Below are 16,906 nucleotides of genomic sequence, written 5' to 3'. Positions count from 1 at the left end.
CCGTGTCCGCGCGCCCCCGCGCCGCGGCGTGACGTCACGTGTTTTGAAAACGTCAGTGCAATTGCCCGCTGTCCGTCGCCGTCGATCGCCGTTGCCATCACCCAGTAACGTCTTGATAACACCCCGCTTCTGTTGTGGGTGGTGGTTCGAATCCCGGTGCAAATAACGGTCCGTGTGCGTGGGTTTGCGGTACACTGAGTGGCCCAAACTACCATTTTCGTTTCTAAACACAAGCACATCGAGGAAATGTAGTTTGCCGTCTACCTCCTCCTCCATTGTAAACTGAATTCTTGAGTTTATACTGTTCAGATGTTCGTGGAACCGGCTTAGTTCCTCCCTACCATGTCTCCACAACACAAACGTGTCATCCACGCATCGGAACCATACATTTGGTTTCTTGCTGGCAGTACCTAAGGCCTGTTCTTCGAATTTCTCCATAAAGAAGTTTGCAATTACGGGACTTAGGGGGCTTCCCATAGCCACGCCATCCGTTTGCTCATAAAACTGTTCATTCCACTTGAAGTATGTGGTCGTCAAACAACACTTAAACAGCTCTAAAATATCGGCAGGAAAAAATCGATCCAGCTGTTCCAATACATCATTAAGTGGAACCATGGTAAACAGCGATACCACGCTCGCAAACCATTGGAAAAATCTGGAGTGTATAGGATCCCATGCAGCTGTGGTAATGTTTATGTGGGTACCACCAAAAGAACTGCTTCTAAACGTTTGGAAGAGCACAAGGGAAATTGTAGAAGAGGAGAAACGGAACGATCAGCTGATGCGGAGCATGCTTTCCAGCCAGGGAACCACAATATTCGTTTCGAGGAGACGCAAGTACTAGCGGCCACGAGCGGATACTACGAAAGGCTCTACAGGGAGGCAATCGAAATCGCTAAACACCCAAATAATTTCAACCGAAAGGAGGAGGGCGTCAAATTAAACGGTATATGGATGCCGGTGTTAAAGAAGATGTGTACCACTCGTCCACTACTGGGTGATGGCAACGGCGATCGACGGCGACGGACAGCGGCCAATTGCACTGACGTTTTCAAAACACGTGACGTCACGCCGCGGCGCGGGGGCGCGTGGACACGGAATTTTGCGGCAGTCAGTAGCGAGCCAGTGTGTGTGTTGGACCTTCCATCAAGCTACGGAACCCCTTGAAGATGTCTCCCGCAGTCGGAGACGAAACGTTGGGAATCACCTCAGAATTCATCAACCGACCACGGCATAACAGCCCGGATAATTATAATGGACAGCGTCCAGATTCTTTAATGAGTTTTTGGTACTATTTCATATAACACATTTCGCCCCCAAGAACGCAACAGACAGCCGAAGCGTGGGTGCTACCATTTCGCACCGCTAACTGCGGAAAGAGTAGACGAACACATGATACCTGAAGCGAGCACCAGCCTTCTCAGTAGGTGCACGAGTAAAAGTGTCGATGATACACTGGTCCGGTGTTATGACCTTGCCGTGCTAATATGCGACACGGATTGGGGCAAGGGAAAAATGTCGTCGTATTCCAAAAGCACATTCAATTCTGTTGTACGATTTAATGGCGACTGAATCCTCGCACAAAAAATTTTTCGGAGGAAATATTGCGGCGAGGGCTACTCAGAAGGAAATAGTCATCAGAAAAATAAACGAATCCGACGGTCTAAAGCTAAATATTGTTGGCGGGTTAGAGAAGTTGAAGACAGAAGTGGACAAGATGAAGTCAGATTTAGTGGGAATTAGTTAAGTGCAAGTGTCCGATACCGGTGACGCCAACACAAAATCAAATAGTGGTGTATAGGCGTAGGTCAATAATGCTCAGTAAAACAGGGATGCGTATCAACAACAACGAACAGCATAGTAAACGGGTAACGTAGACACGCAGTCACGCCCGACCAAGGTAGTGTAAGTAACCTACATACGCCCACTAGCTCCGCAGATAATGAAAAAAGTATTCTGTGTGTTATGGGAGACGAATTTTAATTGTGACAGCGGTTGTACTTCATTATTTGGAAAAGGATCAGAAGAAAATTATTGGAACGGCACTGACCGGGACAAAGGAGGATTCAACCATCGCAAATAGAGATTAATGAAACATGAAAGAAGGTTGTATGTATGGAAGAGTTTCTAATAGATCATATGCTACTAAGACCGAGATTAAGAAACCACATTTTACACTGAAAAGTATTTCCAGCAGCAGATGGCAATTCTGACGGTAATAATGAGATTCAGACGAAAACTTCAGAAACTGCAAAGAGGTAGGATATTGTGAATACTGGACAGCAATAATTTGAAACAATCAGAGGTAATCGAGAATTAAAAAGAGAGCATTAAACAATAGCAAACTGAAACAGCGGAATAGAATAGAATTTAAGGTGCATGACTCGCAGTGAGAGATGTGAAGGAAGCAGAGGAATAACTATGGAAACAGACAAGGCGTAGCATAAATACATAGGCAACGTGACAGTAGAAGGAAACATAAAAATGCAGAAAATGAAACAGGCGAAAATTAACGTAGATCGGAAGTGGAAGGAGGCCAAGCAGGAATGGATAGAGGATAAATACTACGCTTTTGAAACCTGCGTGACTGCAAGGAAGGTAGATGCTGCTTGTAGCAAAAATAAAGAAAATATTGAAAAGAAAACACGAGAGCAGATGGATAACCAATTATTATAGAAAGAGATGATGATGTCAGTGAGAAGAGAAGCGTAATGCGATATCATGAAAATAATTTGAAATACCTAAGTCAAAACGAGGAACCTCGACGTGCTTTCAGAATTAGGAAGTGATACTTTACTGCACCCGCTAGTTCCCCGCCCCCACCTGTTACAGTCGTCCACATGAAACGCTAATCCACAGTCCTGACTCGTTCCTTCCAATATGACTAACCTGCGGGAACTTCTACCTGGCGCTGTTTTTAAACTGAATAACATTAATACACACTAAAACTGCAGTAAGGTAGGAACTAGTAAATACTCATCGTCCTATGAGTTGCGCAGAGCAACGCGTCGAGATCCCTGCTTGGAGCAAGGTGTCAGCTGAAGGCGCTTGCTGTTGCAGAAAAACGACGGCGGCGGCGGACAGGATGGCTCGGCAGGTGGCGGGGGTGTCGCCCAGGAGGGCAGCGGTGGCGGCGGGGGCGGAGGCGGCGGGGGCAGCAACTGCCTGCGCGCCGCCAGCACGGCCTCCGACCTGTCGCGCAACCGCTCGCCGAGCAAGATGACCAAGTACGTGGAGTGCTGGGGCGCCGACAAGCCGTTCGCCAACATCGCCGAGAGCACGCTCGCCAAGAACATCGGCCTCACGGTCAGCTCACGCTCTTTTCTCTTATATTTTTTTCTATTTTCTCTCTCGTAGTTTATTTTCCTTGACATGTCAGATGGGGCTAATGCTCACCTCGGGAGACTTTCTACAAACGTGACTTGATTTTGACGTCAGCCGCAATATCGATAATCGAAGTGGCAGGCGCCGTCTTCATTTTGGTATATTTAGAGGTTTCGTATTACAACTTGCAATATTCCGTTTCAAGGCAACGGCGCACTGGAAATTTATGACAAACACATCACCATCACAATGAAATGTAAGTTAATAAAGCGGCAGTGCTATAAGCCTTCAAGAGATACTATAATAACCAATACAGGAGACTAAAATCACATGACCAGACGCTAGAGTAATGCATAATCTTGCGGTCTACTGGGGCGAAGGATGAAGGTTTGAATCCTACTGCCTGTTAATTTTTTTCCATCTGAATACTGTTAACACATTCTGCGACTTCCTTATGAATTAACTACAAATACGTTATGTAATATTCAATGTTATATACATTTATGACTGACTGGAGAACAGACTGTTCAAAGCGGAGATCCGTTGTTGTGCGAACTAATTAGACAAGGCCGAAGTGGTGGCGGTGGCTTCTATAGGCATAAAAATTTGCAATAGGACATAGTGTCTGTAGGTCGCAATTTGCTAGACGTAAGTCATATTGAGGCACAGCCTCTATTCGTCTGTTCCGCAACTACTTGGAGGAATACAATTATTGCACAAGATATAAGCTGCCGACGCCACACCATGATGAAAAACACACAGCGGCTACTTTCTACTCTACATCAGTCATCTGACAGGGACACGCTCATCCCACAAGTCTTTCTGCGAAAGTGACGTCATTTTAAATGTGTTAGACGATTTCCAAGTGGTATCGTTAGGCAGGAACCTAAGAGGACAATTTTAATTGCTGCGACTGAAACTAGCAGCAGCAAAATTCATATTCTTCCTTTTGCAAGTATTTGACTCATTATTTCCGAATATATGACGTTTCCCAGAGTGTGGTTAGGCAGGAACCGAAGACGATAGCTTTAAGTGCTGCGATTGAAACGAGGAGTGATAACATTCATACCTCGTCACGAGTTCGGTAGCAACTCCTGCGAGTGTCGATATTGCATGTGACGTTAAAACGACGTCACTTTTGCAGAAAGACTTGTGAGATGAGCGTGTCGCTATCAGATGACTGATGTAGAGTAGAAAATCAGTTGTAAAATTAGAGCTAATTTCTGATACGACTGTTATGTGATTGCATTCTCTTTCCTGTTGTAAGCATTGTCAAAGAGTGTCCCTCTTCTTTCCGATGCACGATGTTACTGAAGCTGTCGTGGTCGGCTGCGGATCCACTCGACGAATCGCGATGGAATACGCCTCGGTAAACTTTCAGCTCCTAAACTCCAGAACTGTACTCGAGGAATGCGTTTCAGAATTGTCTGACAGATAAGTCACAGGGCGTGACTCACCCAATAGCACAGTGTGATTTTTTTTTACATCTTATGGGACGTAACTGCTAAGGTCATCAGTCCCTAAGCTTACACACTACTTAAGCTAAATTATCCTATGGACAAACACACACATCCATGCCCGAGGAAGGACTCGAACCGCCGCCGGGACGAGCCGCACAGTCTATGACTGTAGCGCCCAAGACCGCTCGGCTAAACCCGCGCGGCACAGTGTGATATTATGGCTCCCTGTTATTGGCTGATGGCGCTGAGTGACACCGCATTTCCGCACTATTGGCTACTATTGCGGTTGATGCCACATCTTCACACAATTGACTGAACGTGACAAATGACGTGCACTGTAGTCCCTTGCCATCGGCGACCTCTGTGGTAGGCCGCTGCAACACTGTCGTCCTAGGTTCCCCTGGTGCATATGCAGTCGTGGCTAGTAGCCGTGGCCGACTGGTAGCCTATGCAGTAGGCGTTGCGACGTGTCTTCCTCTACTCTTGCCTTTCCGGTCGTATAATATTTCCTATGTCCTCCAATCAACAATCTGCGGTGGGTGACACCATAATGCCAGTCTTGGTTACAGGGTGCTAACCTTTGCGATGACACTTCGAAACATCCCTGGTAGGTTCAGTGACGAGTATATGAAGATTGTTGACGTGGTGTCATGTCTAGTACGTTGAATTTCGTATGAGAGGACACGGATGAGGCATTGAAATTAATATGCGCACCACATCAGTGTGAATTGCTGGAAGGACGTAATTACTATTGAGTAAATTGTGCTTTCATTTCTGGACAAACTAAGACAGTTTTTGCGTGTGTATGGAACGCATATTGGTGAGTTGTGTTGAGATAACGTGTCTGCATGATATCCGGTTTGAACATTACGAGAACTGTGAAATGGTGTCAATAAGCTTTCAACTCTGTCTTGTGACTCAGTGACCCAAAATATTTCGCGATTAGGACGTCGTAAATTTTAGTGCCACATGTTTCAGCTTGTGCACATGCTGGAACTGCAATCGCATGACGTCGAGCTCCCGACGACATCTGCGACAGTACAGCAGTTGCTTCGTTACCTACAACAAGTATATAACGGACCTTCGAGACAATCTTTTAAAAAGAGGATCGTCGAATACCAGCATCGCGTGACATAATCGCCACACCTAGCTTCGATTCCTGCAACGAATTGAGGTTCAGCAAAAGCGGACAATTTTGAAGCGGGCTGCAGTATAGGATCCCACTAACAATTGAAAAGTAGTGTGTTCGTGTGTTCTCTCCTCTTTACAATGAAATGTTGTCTTAAATCGACGGTATTGTCGCAGATTGGCGCAGTAGCACTGACGTATAAGCGTGTTTCCTCCCCAGCTCTCCCTATAATTTTTCTGTTAATATGTGAAACAGTAGCCACTTATGCTCCTTTTCATTCAGTACATTTGCCACGTTCCGCTGAGACTGATGTCTCACGTGATATATGATTTAAACAGTGAAGTGGACAAATTTGCAACCAGCCATTGTATGGCATGCACGCGACCATAAAAATAATGTACTTTGTCCCGACTGGTCGAGAACCGCAACAGATTCTACACTTAAATCTGACAGCTAGTGTACATCCTGCTATTTTTATGCTTGAGTAAAAGCATAGTGAGAGAATATGAGTACAGCTTTACTGATTTTGAGTTGGACAGTGAGATAATTCGGCTTAGCGTAACGAGATTTGGTCACCACTTGATTACACATGGTCATTTAGACTATTTAATTATAGGTCGACTATTATGTTGCTTCACAGAGGCGTAAATGGAAGCCTTTTTTCCAGAGCGCCGGGTTGCAAAATATTACATATTACAGCGGCCGTTATGTTATCCGTGTTTTTCTAAATACGTGGCAGAGGGAAGTTGGTTATTCATCCCTCCCAGATAATCAGTTGGGATATGTTTGTTAGCAGTACGAATTTTATTGAATATTCATCATCGTTGATAACTTCAGTCTTAGTTTAATGTTAACTTCGCAACAAAGAAAGGGAACACAGTGAAAACAATAAGACAGGCAATATGAGGGTGGGCGTGTGTTGAGACCATTGAACCCGGCTCTAAGGGTCGGCCTTGCTGCTGTCCGACAGTTGAATAAAGAGTTCACCAGGGAATTTGAAAATTACTGCAACTGGTCATACATCACATGTATTAAGCGTTGCCATCAGCTACGTGTTAAATACAGGACAATGTCCTATGGTCGTGTGGAATGGGAATGATTATCTGTGAAATCAAGATAATGGTGGAACATTTTGAATTATTATGTTAATAAAAACCTATCCGTTAGTTATTACGGAATTTTGTTATTTTCTATGCGTATTCCTATCATGTTTCCTATTTTTGTAAACCATCATTTCGAAGATGACTAATTCTATCACAGATCAATTATTTGTGAAACATAAATAATTTCAACATAACAAAAGCTAGGAAAGTGGAATTTTTTATGACTAAGAAAACTTCGATGTCGGCAGTACCGCTGTTTTTATTCAGATAATTAGAACGACTTATATTTATTCCACGTTTTATCACAGCCTAGAACGTTTCTTCATCGTAACCATCTGAACAATTGGGTAACACAGAACATATTTCTTAGCAAAAGTAGATTATTTTTGTTTCTAGTGAGTTTAATCCTAATATGATAACGAGAAAGACGTTTTATCCACCATCTTTTGCAGGTAACACCCAAAATTTAAAAAAAAAGGTTTTACAGAAGTTTTAATCATATGAACTTCACACTATATTTCAGTTAATAATAATATAAAGTGGAAATTTCATTTTTAGTTGTTGTACTGCTTATTATATATCGCAACTACGATGACAAGCTGCTTGACTCTCTTTTTTTGTGCTAGAATCTTGTGGCAAAAAAAGATAAAGCAAAAAAAATTTTTTTCACATCTATGCGTTAGTGAAACAGTTTGCGAAAGCCTAATCCAAAGATGCAGAATGTCTCAAGGTTGCATGCGTGATGGTTCTTTATCAGAAGCGAAAGTGAATGATTGATTGCATCAATAAAGGAAGAAAAAAGAGATTTCACGTGCTATTGACAAAAAGGCTATTAGAGACGTAGCACAAACTCGGATTGGGGAAGGCCGTACGGAAACTGATCTTGCCCTTTCGGAGGAACGATCCCGTAATTTGCATTAGTGATAAAGGTAAAGCACGGAAGACCCAAATATAAATGGATTGGCGGCGATTCGAACCGCCGTCTTTTCGAATACGAGTCCACTGTCTGACCATCTGCCTCATCACTCGGTGCGAAAATGAGGGAGTGTTTGCTGGACCTCACATGCGACCAATGATGACTGATTCCAACTTGGAACCATAAGTGAGTACAAGTGAGGCTTGGATTTCATTCAAGAAGGTTTTCAGAAAGTCCTTAGGTAACAAAAAAGATTTACGTTATGTTTCTGTTGCAACCAACATACTGTAAAAGTTCAAGAAACTGGGATATTTAATGAACCTCAAAACGACTTTTTGAAGTCACCTTGATATTTCCTTGAATATTTGGATAATTTATTTGTTCAACAAGGTGAGCGCTTCCGTCAAGGTATCAAAGTGATACGAAGATGTTATCAGGACTGCTGGACTACCATTATCATGAGAGATTCTGTAGACCACTTCACCAAGAAGTACAGCAAAGAACTCAATGGAGAAAAGTCTATAATAGATGCATCATGGAGAAGAGAGAAAAGAAATATACAGAAAAATATGTATAATAATTACGAAATAGAGTGTTGATTTCTTATTTATTTCAGTAAAATATTCGTTCGCATTGAAAAGTTAAATTACTTTTAATCCTTATTAGTTGTATTTTGCAGATTCATAAACGAGGTCACATTGTGACTAAAGCTTACTTGATATCAAAGCTGTCACCAGATGCGAGACTAAACTATTACCTAAGAAAAGTAATCAATATACATTTTTTGTTGGCGTGTGCAATAAACTTTCGGGTTCTGAATGCTCAGTATTATAAAATTATGATATCATTTTTTTACTCCAACTTAACTTTCCTGTCTTCACAGTTTGGTTTCTTTTCTTTCATGTATCTGTCTAATTCACCGATTACAAAGCATTTGGTTCATATTTTGTAGGCAGCTCATCACAACGTATATTTAATGAGCACTGTCCATTTTCTGTTTTCAGAGCATCTCCATGATTGAGTCAAACTTGCTGCCCAGCGAGAGCTCCTGTTTCGACTGCAAGTAAGTATACTTTCAAAGTGTCTACACTTACGCATACTATTGTGTGGTTAGTCGTTCTGCTGAAAGCGGGGCGACAGTTTTCAATACACACCTGCTTCAGTTCTGTTCTACTTTGATGATTAGGTAGTAGTTTAGAATAAACAGAATAATCTAAAAGAGAAGTATATTACGTCGACATAAAAGGACAAGACAGTTCGGCCTACTAAGGAACTGATCGTCTTGGCGTGCTAATGAGTGATTCTTCATCGACCTTCAACTGCCTCCATACTCCGAAACAAGTTTCCGTTAATTGATCGATTTAGTCACTGTACAGTTTACCGAAAAAATACATACATATTGCGCCAGTCACTATTTGTAAAGTTGTGGTTGCTTAATGGTGCCTTCCACCCCACCCTTTTTTTTCTGTTACATGTCTGGAAATGCTCTTACACATCGAAACATTGAAATACCTGCAACACAGCACTCTACTACAACATTTAAAACAAAATGGCGCAGCCTATTATTAGGTGGTGTATCGTATGGTAATTCGTTTTCTGCATTTGAAGAGGAAAAACAGGGCAACCATCCCTGACGAATTCGTGTAAGTGTACGGAAACAATTCACAGTAATATGACGCAGTGGCTAGGTGGCGCAGACTTTTCCATTGTAGTCAAACAAATCAGAATTGTAAAGGAGAAAGTGGAAGAACGGGTATTACAATCGAGGAGACAGTGAAAATGTGAAAACCGGTCAAGGATCAGTTTTCAATATTTTGCAAGTCATTCTGAACATTAGTAAGTTTCCTGCCTCCTGGAACACATTCAAAAAACCTGCTGGTCGGCAGTAACAACTAAAATGCTGCAGATATGTCAGACCAACCAAGATAATTTCTTTACCGCCTAATAACCCAAATGCAAACAAGGTCCCTGGAGTAGACGACATCTTCTTATAATTACTGATATCCTTGGGGGAGCCAGCCATGAGAAAATTGTTGCACCTAGTGAGCAAGATACATCAGACAGACGAAATATCGTCAGACGTCAGGAAGAATTTAATAACCACAATTCCAAAGAAGGCATCCGATAACAGGTGTTAATGGTACCGAACAATCTGTTCAGTAAGCCATGGTTGTAAATTACGACACGAATTATTTACAAAACAAGAGAAGAACTGGTAGAAGGAGACTTCGGTGAGGATGTTTCGGTTTCGGAGAAAAGCAGTAACACGCAAATCAATATTGATCCTACGACTTATCCTAGAAGACAGCTTAAAGAAAGACAAACCTTTTAATATTTTCAACATTTTGCGGCCCTGTCAGCAACTGTATAAATATTAATTTTAAATTAACAACAGCCTCAGTTGCAATGTTTACCTAGATTTACCTACGTTTCAGTGGGGGTAACCCAACCTTCTTCAGAATAAAAGGAACTACGATTTGTCCATAATGTACAACGTCAAAAACTAAAAACTATGATACAGTAATACATCGCAATATTGCAATAACTTATCTGGGAAACAGCCTCGGCCCCACTTCGCTACCGCAGTACGGCAGCCGTAGAAGGTTGGGTTATCCCAACGGAAACCTAGGTAAATCTAGGTAAATATTGCAACTGAGGCTGTTGTTAATATAAAATTAAAGACAAACCTACTTTTATAGCATTTGTAGATTTAAACAAAGTGTTGATGCTGTTGACTAGACTATACAGTTTGAAATTTTGAGCGTAGCAGAGATAAAATACAAGAAGATAAAGATAGCGAAAGATTTATAGTTCAGATGGTTCAAATGACTCTGAGTACTATGGGACTTAACTTTTAAGGTCATCAGCCCCCTAGAACTTAGAACTACTTAAATCTAACTAACCTAAGGACATCACACACATCCATGCCCGAGGCAAGTTTGAAACTGCGACCGTAGCGGTCGCGCGGTTCCAGACTGTAGCGCCTAGAACCGCTCGGCCACCTCGGCCGGCCAAAGATTTATAGTACTTATACAGAAAACATACTGCAGTTGTAAGAGTCGAGGGATATGAAAGGGAAGCCTTAATTGAGAAGGGGGTGAAACAAGATTATAGCCTACCCCCAGCGTTATTCAATCTGTACATTCAACGAGCTATGAAGGAAACGACGGAGGAATTCGTAAAGGGAATTAAATTCATGAAGAAAAAATAATAACTTTGAGAGTTATAGATGATATTTTTATTCTGACGGAGACCGTTGAGGACTCGGAACAGCAGCTGAAAGAAATGGATATGTCTTGAAAAGATATTATAAATGAACAGCAACAAAACTGAAGGAAGGATAACGGAATGTACTCGAATTAAATGAAGCAGTGTTGATAGAAATAAATTAGAAAATAAAAGAAGTAGATGAGTTTTGTTATTTGGGCATCAAAATAACTGATGGTGGCCGCAGTAAAAAGGATAAAGACTGTAGATGGGCTGTAGCACGCAAAGTGTTTCTGAAGAAGGGAAATTTGTTAACATCTAATATAGAATGAAATGTTGGGAATTCATTTCTGGAGTGTAGCGTTGTACGGCAGTGAAACGTGGACGCTAGACAGTTCAGACGAGAACTGAATGTTTTGAAATGTGGTACTGCAGAAGAATAATGACTATTAGACGGGTAGATCGAATTACAAATGAGGGGTTGCTGAATCGAACTAAGGAAAAAGAATTTCATGGCACAATTTGACTCAAACAGGGATCGTTTTGTGGTATACGTTCTGAGACACCAAGGGATAGTCAGTCTGGTAATACAGGCAAGTGTGAGTGTTAAAAATTGTAGAGGGAGACGAAGGCCAGAATACGGTTAGTGGGTTCAAAAGCCTGTTGGTTACGTTAGTTGTGCAGAGATGGAGAGGCTTGCATAGGACAGGGCAGCATGGAGATCTACAGCAAAACAGCCTTCGGAATGAACAACCGTAGACGAATTCTGGGTATATCACTATGACCTCGAGGCAAAGGAGCAAAACAAGCAGTGGAAACAAGCGGATTCACAACTGACGAAAACGGCGAAGTAGACAGAACCAGCATCGGGCAAAGTGATGCTGAGCGCCTTTCTGACTACCTTGATTTGATGTTAACAGATTATCCTCGTAAAGGCAAACCATCACAGGAGGAACCACCGAAATGTCCTAACGAGGCCGTCAAGACGAAGCATTGTTATAAGCTGACAAACTGTTCGTTTTTGCTCCACGATAACGGCTCAGCTCATTCTAAGGCAGAAAGAGTGACACATGCTGCCTCTTTGGGCTACAAAAATTTTGTCTTACCTTCCGTAGCATCCTGACATAGCGCAACGTGAGTTCTTCCTCTTTATTCAGAGACGAAACCACGGTACTGCATGCATTACCAGGATAACGACGAGGTGGTTGGGTTGGAACTGTACCTGAACAGAAGAATTGCAGACTGATTTCTACAACAAACGTAATTTCATCCAAACTTGGCACATATCTGGACACCTCTCGCACCCTTAGGGGTGGGATGAAGTTTGAATTGTATGATACGTAAAAGTAATCGCAATCGCTTTTCTTATCGTCGAATGCATTATTTTTGGGATTGCTAGGTTTGAATGGAGATAGTCTGACAACTCTGAAGCCGTGGCGTTTGCGGTAGAAAGGGGTGACATGTACAGCTTATCTCTGGAACGCTTGCAGCAATTTCAACTTCATGAGGTGCGCATTTAATTTAAAGCCAGGAAAAATTAGTGGGGAGCTGGGGGAGTAGGACACGCTTAGCATTTCTATGTAGGGTATAGGTCTATTGGAGAGATGGGGTGAAATGTAAGCACAGCTCTGGAGGAATAAGGATAAGTATGTAGGCAGGCTCCGTCAGCCAGTCAGCTAGTGTATTATATAGCATACTAACTGTTCCCAGACACGCGTTGCTATGGCTCAATCAACTTAAAAAAAGAAAGTCAGAGAGCATAATTTTCTAACATGTGTGTGAATTGGATACACATCCTAATCTTTTTCTCCCCCATTCCAAACCCCGTCTCTGTCCATATCTTCTTCACCCTCTCTCATTGTCCATTACCCCCTCCTCCCCCTCTTTCTGTGCATCACCTCTTCGTCCTTTTCCTTGTCCATCTTCTCCGCCTCCCTCCCTCCCTCCCTCCCTCTCTCCCTCCCTCTCTCTCTCCCTCCCTCTCTCTCTCTCTCTCTCTCTCTCTCTCTCTCTCTCTCTCTCTCTCCATCTCTATATCTCCTCCGCCCCCTCTCTGTCCCCCTCTCCTGTCCATCACCTTCTCACCCCTTTCTATGTCCATCGTCTCCTCCCCCTTTCTATGTCCATCTTCTCCTTCTCTTCCACCTATCTCTCCATCTCCTCCTGCCCCTTTCTCCCTTCATCTCGTCCTTTTCGCTTTCTGTGTCCACTTTCTCCAACCCCTCTGTCCATCTCCTACTCCCCCTCTCTTTGACACTGTATACGTATGATAAAAAGTGGGCGTATAAAAACGCGTGCGTATTCGCATGCAAAGTTGTGTCAGAATCGACGAAGAAATTAAGAAGATTTAAGATTTTAAAGAAACGAACATTTACATTTTTTATTTGCGTAGATAACAGCAGCCAGATGTTGCCTGTTTCCCCACAGGCAGTGCATGTCTCAGTCAGAGGAGATGAACCCGGCACTCCTGTGGTTCAAAGACAGCGGCCACGAGACCGACTACCGCAGTGAGCCGGACCTGCAGTTCCGCTACTACGTGCTCGCCGCGCTCGTCCTCTTCCTCTGCATGGCCACCGTGCAGCTGCTCATTCTCAAGGGGTAAGCGCCGCGTTCTTACTACATCACATCCACACACTCCTACATACCGCTCTACAGTGCTGTGTCCCATTCCCTTAACGAGCGATGGACAAAATATTCTTTACATGCCTCTATGTGTGATCTAACGTGTCTCACCTTATTCTCACGATTCCTACGTGACATATATGATGGTGGCAACTGGATTATCGAACAGCTTTTTACTAATATCGGTTGTCTTAAAATTTCGGGACAGAGTGATTCACATACCGTCTCGAAGGCACTTGGCTAACGACACATCCAAACTCATTACTTCAGTGTGCCACACGACTGCAGTAACAATCCCCCCCCCCCCCCCCAAGGAGGCTCAAAAGTCTTTGGTGATTATGTGCTTGACTTTCACGGGGCCCCAGCCTTTGCAGCTCTACTTCCTCTTTCTCTTCCTGTGCTGCTAACCCACACTTCGACTATCTCTTTGAATTTCCCGCCCACGGGGCCCACAGCTCTTTTGTGTGTACATGTGTGGTACACACGAGCCCCTGAGCTATTGCAGCCTTTCTTCATTTCTGCGCTGCTTTACCTTCCCCTTCCGTCTCCCTACCTGTCATTATTCCTTTCCCTTTGCCCCTTCCTTTCCCTCTCTTGGTGTTCTCATCTATGTCGGCCCAGCTATGCTCCTGACTTCGTTTCGTCTTGCGGTTTTCGGTTGTTTGCTTTTACTCCTCCTGTTGGACTTCACGTTTTTGACCTCCATTTCTAAATTTGGAATCTGAGCAGGTGGGGAAGAACTCCCTCCCTAGCGCCTTTGGTGTGGGTTCCCCTCGACCTCTTCCTCTTCCTCCTCCTCCTTCTCTTCCTCTTCCTCATCCTCTCCTTCTCCCTTTTCCTTCCTCCCTTCCTTCTAGCCGTAGTCCTTTTGCCTCCTTGCTAGGTTACCAGTTCGATAGCCCCATCTGGCTGAGACCGCTGGCACAACAGGGATCACACTGCTCGTACCTGCACTCTGAACGCCTCGCGATAGCCTAGGAGCGATTGTCTATCTTTTTAGGGCATCGGAACTCCCGGCAACGACCATCATGCCAGGCGGCCGTTGCTGTGGGTGGATGGCGCCCACCAAGCGAGCCCCTGATCGCAGTGGATGGACATTTGGCACATAAAAGATGTTGAACTCTCTGACCGTCTTACGTGGCCGCTTTTCTTCCTAGCAATAGTTCTCTCTCAGTTCCTGTTTCTGCCTCCCCAGACTTTCCCCCCTTTGGTTCCCCTTGGTAGAAAGGCTAGGCCCGCTGGCTTGGGGCAAAACCCTTTCTGCGGTTCTTGGTCTGTACCAGGATTGATAGGAAGACTTTTGCCTCCACCAAACCCCTTATTGTGGAAAGTATTGAGGACAAGTCCTTAAGCAAGTTGAGATTTGGCTCCCTCCTTACAGAGGCAACTCCTGCCAGTCAGTCAGCCTGCCTCTGTGGCTGCGACCGCTTAGGAGACATACCATTGAATATCACCCCTCACAAGTGTCATTATGACATAGGTGTAATTTTTCATGAGGATCTTCTCCTCCAGTCCAACGATGAGCTCAGGGCTAATCTGGAATTATGTGGCTTTCATTTCGTCCAGCGCGTACCTAACGACATCGTTTAGACATTGGCGCTTTCATCCTGGCCTTTGCAGGGGATACCCTGTCCGAGAAGGTAAAGGTAATGGTATACAGATGCAACGCAAACTGTACATTCCACCTCCCACGTGTTGCTTCCGTTGCCTCAAGTTCAGCCACATGTTCTCGTGATGCTATGCCACTCCTATGGGTGGTGATGGTGGTCGCCCTCTTCATGTGGGGTGCCCTTGCACCCTACTGCCTAACTATGTAGACATTCTCCCTGCTCACCAGTATGTCCAGTGTATACAAAGGAAAAAAGAATACAGAAATAAAGATCGTTGACAGTCTTAGCTACTTTCAGGCCTGATGGTGAAGTCTGATAGACTTCACCCTGTGAATCTCTCACCTACTTTGCTTCAATTATGTCTTCCCCTCGTCTCCCCTCCTCCTTACCCCCAGCCTGCCCCCCTTCCCTTTCCTCCACTCCAGTGGCTCCCATCCCTTCCCATCAAGGAACCCCTCCTCCTCCTCACCTAGAGAACAAATCCTCTTCTCTGGCTCCTACTAGGGGCGGGGCTCCGTCTCGGAACACCACTCCCCAACATTCTCAAGACAGAAAGCCTACAACCTACAGTCAGATGAGGGGCCCACGCTCTGAGGCCCCAAAGCCACTTGCTTTCTGTACAATGCAGACATCGCAGTCACCTATTCCCTTACTGATAACACTTTTCCCTCCCTCCAAGGGAGAAGGAGCAACACAAGGACGAGGTTTCCCCAACATCCCAGGGGCTTTCACCCCCCTCCCTCTCACTCTGAATCAGACCCTGTTTTTATTGATGTCACACCATTCACGTCAGTGACGACCACTGACACAGTGACATGATCTCCCCTCAGCTTCTATATGTCTAGCCTGAATTCTCAACACACGATAATCCACTGGAATTGCGACGGATACTACAGTCACCTACCGTAAATGCAACAACTTGTTCTGCATTCTGTCTTGCTCTTCAAGACTTCCATGACAACCATTCTCCAACGTTTCGTGGTTATCGGGCGTCCTGTCAGAATGGTGTGGGCCCCAAGATAGCATCTGGAGGAGTCTGCACTTTCCTTCACACTGATGCTATTAGTGACTGGGTCCCCCTTCATACCAACCTGGAAGCAGTAGCGGAACGAGTGCGACCGACCCTAGCAATCACCATTTGCGATGTATACCTCCCACAGATAGGTCACTTCGTCAAGTTGAATTGCCTGCCTTAAACGGCAACTCCTGCCCCCGTATCACCTCCTCAGTGACTTCAGTGCACACAAGCCCCTGTGGGAGTGGGCCACTTCAAAGGGTAGCGGTTTTTTTAATGACCAACTTATTGCAGACTTTCATGGATCTCCTAAATGCTTTAGTGCTGTTCTTGGCACCTTTTCTGCCATTTATCTCACGACCTCCTCACCTACTCTCGTGACTTCACAACACTAGTCACCCTATGATGAATTTGTGATAGTGAACACTCACTGGTGATTCTTTCGTTCCCCTGCCGCCTCCAGCCAGACATGCCTCAAAGATGGGCATTATGCAGAACCAACCGGGCTTTATATATGTTT

General features: G+C 44.2%; 1 protein-coding gene across 2 annotated transcripts in view; it reads left to right on the top strand.

The window, feature by feature from the left end:
* Positions 1–16,906, top strand: part of LOC124606332 (adenylate cyclase type 2) — a 338,520-nt gene that overhangs the window by 204,282 nt on the left and 117,332 nt on the right. For both annotated transcript variants that reach the window (XM_047138315.1, XM_047138314.1), the window contains exons 8-10: positions 3,061–3,306; positions 8,937–8,995; positions 13,567–13,737. In XM_047138315.1, the coding sequence (XP_046994271.1) occupies positions 3,061–3,306; positions 8,937–8,995; positions 13,567–13,737 (476 nt within the window). The remainder of the gene's footprint in view (positions 1–3,060; positions 3,307–8,936; positions 8,996–13,566; positions 13,738–16,906) is intronic.

This window comes from Schistocerca americana, chromosome 3, assembly GCF_021461395.2.
Source record: "Schistocerca americana isolate TAMUIC-IGC-003095 chromosome 3, iqSchAmer2.1, whole genome shotgun sequence".
NCBI lineage: Eukaryota > Metazoa > Arthropoda > Insecta > Orthoptera > Acrididae > Schistocerca > Schistocerca americana.
This window is presented reverse-complemented; position numbering and strand designations above follow the sequence as displayed.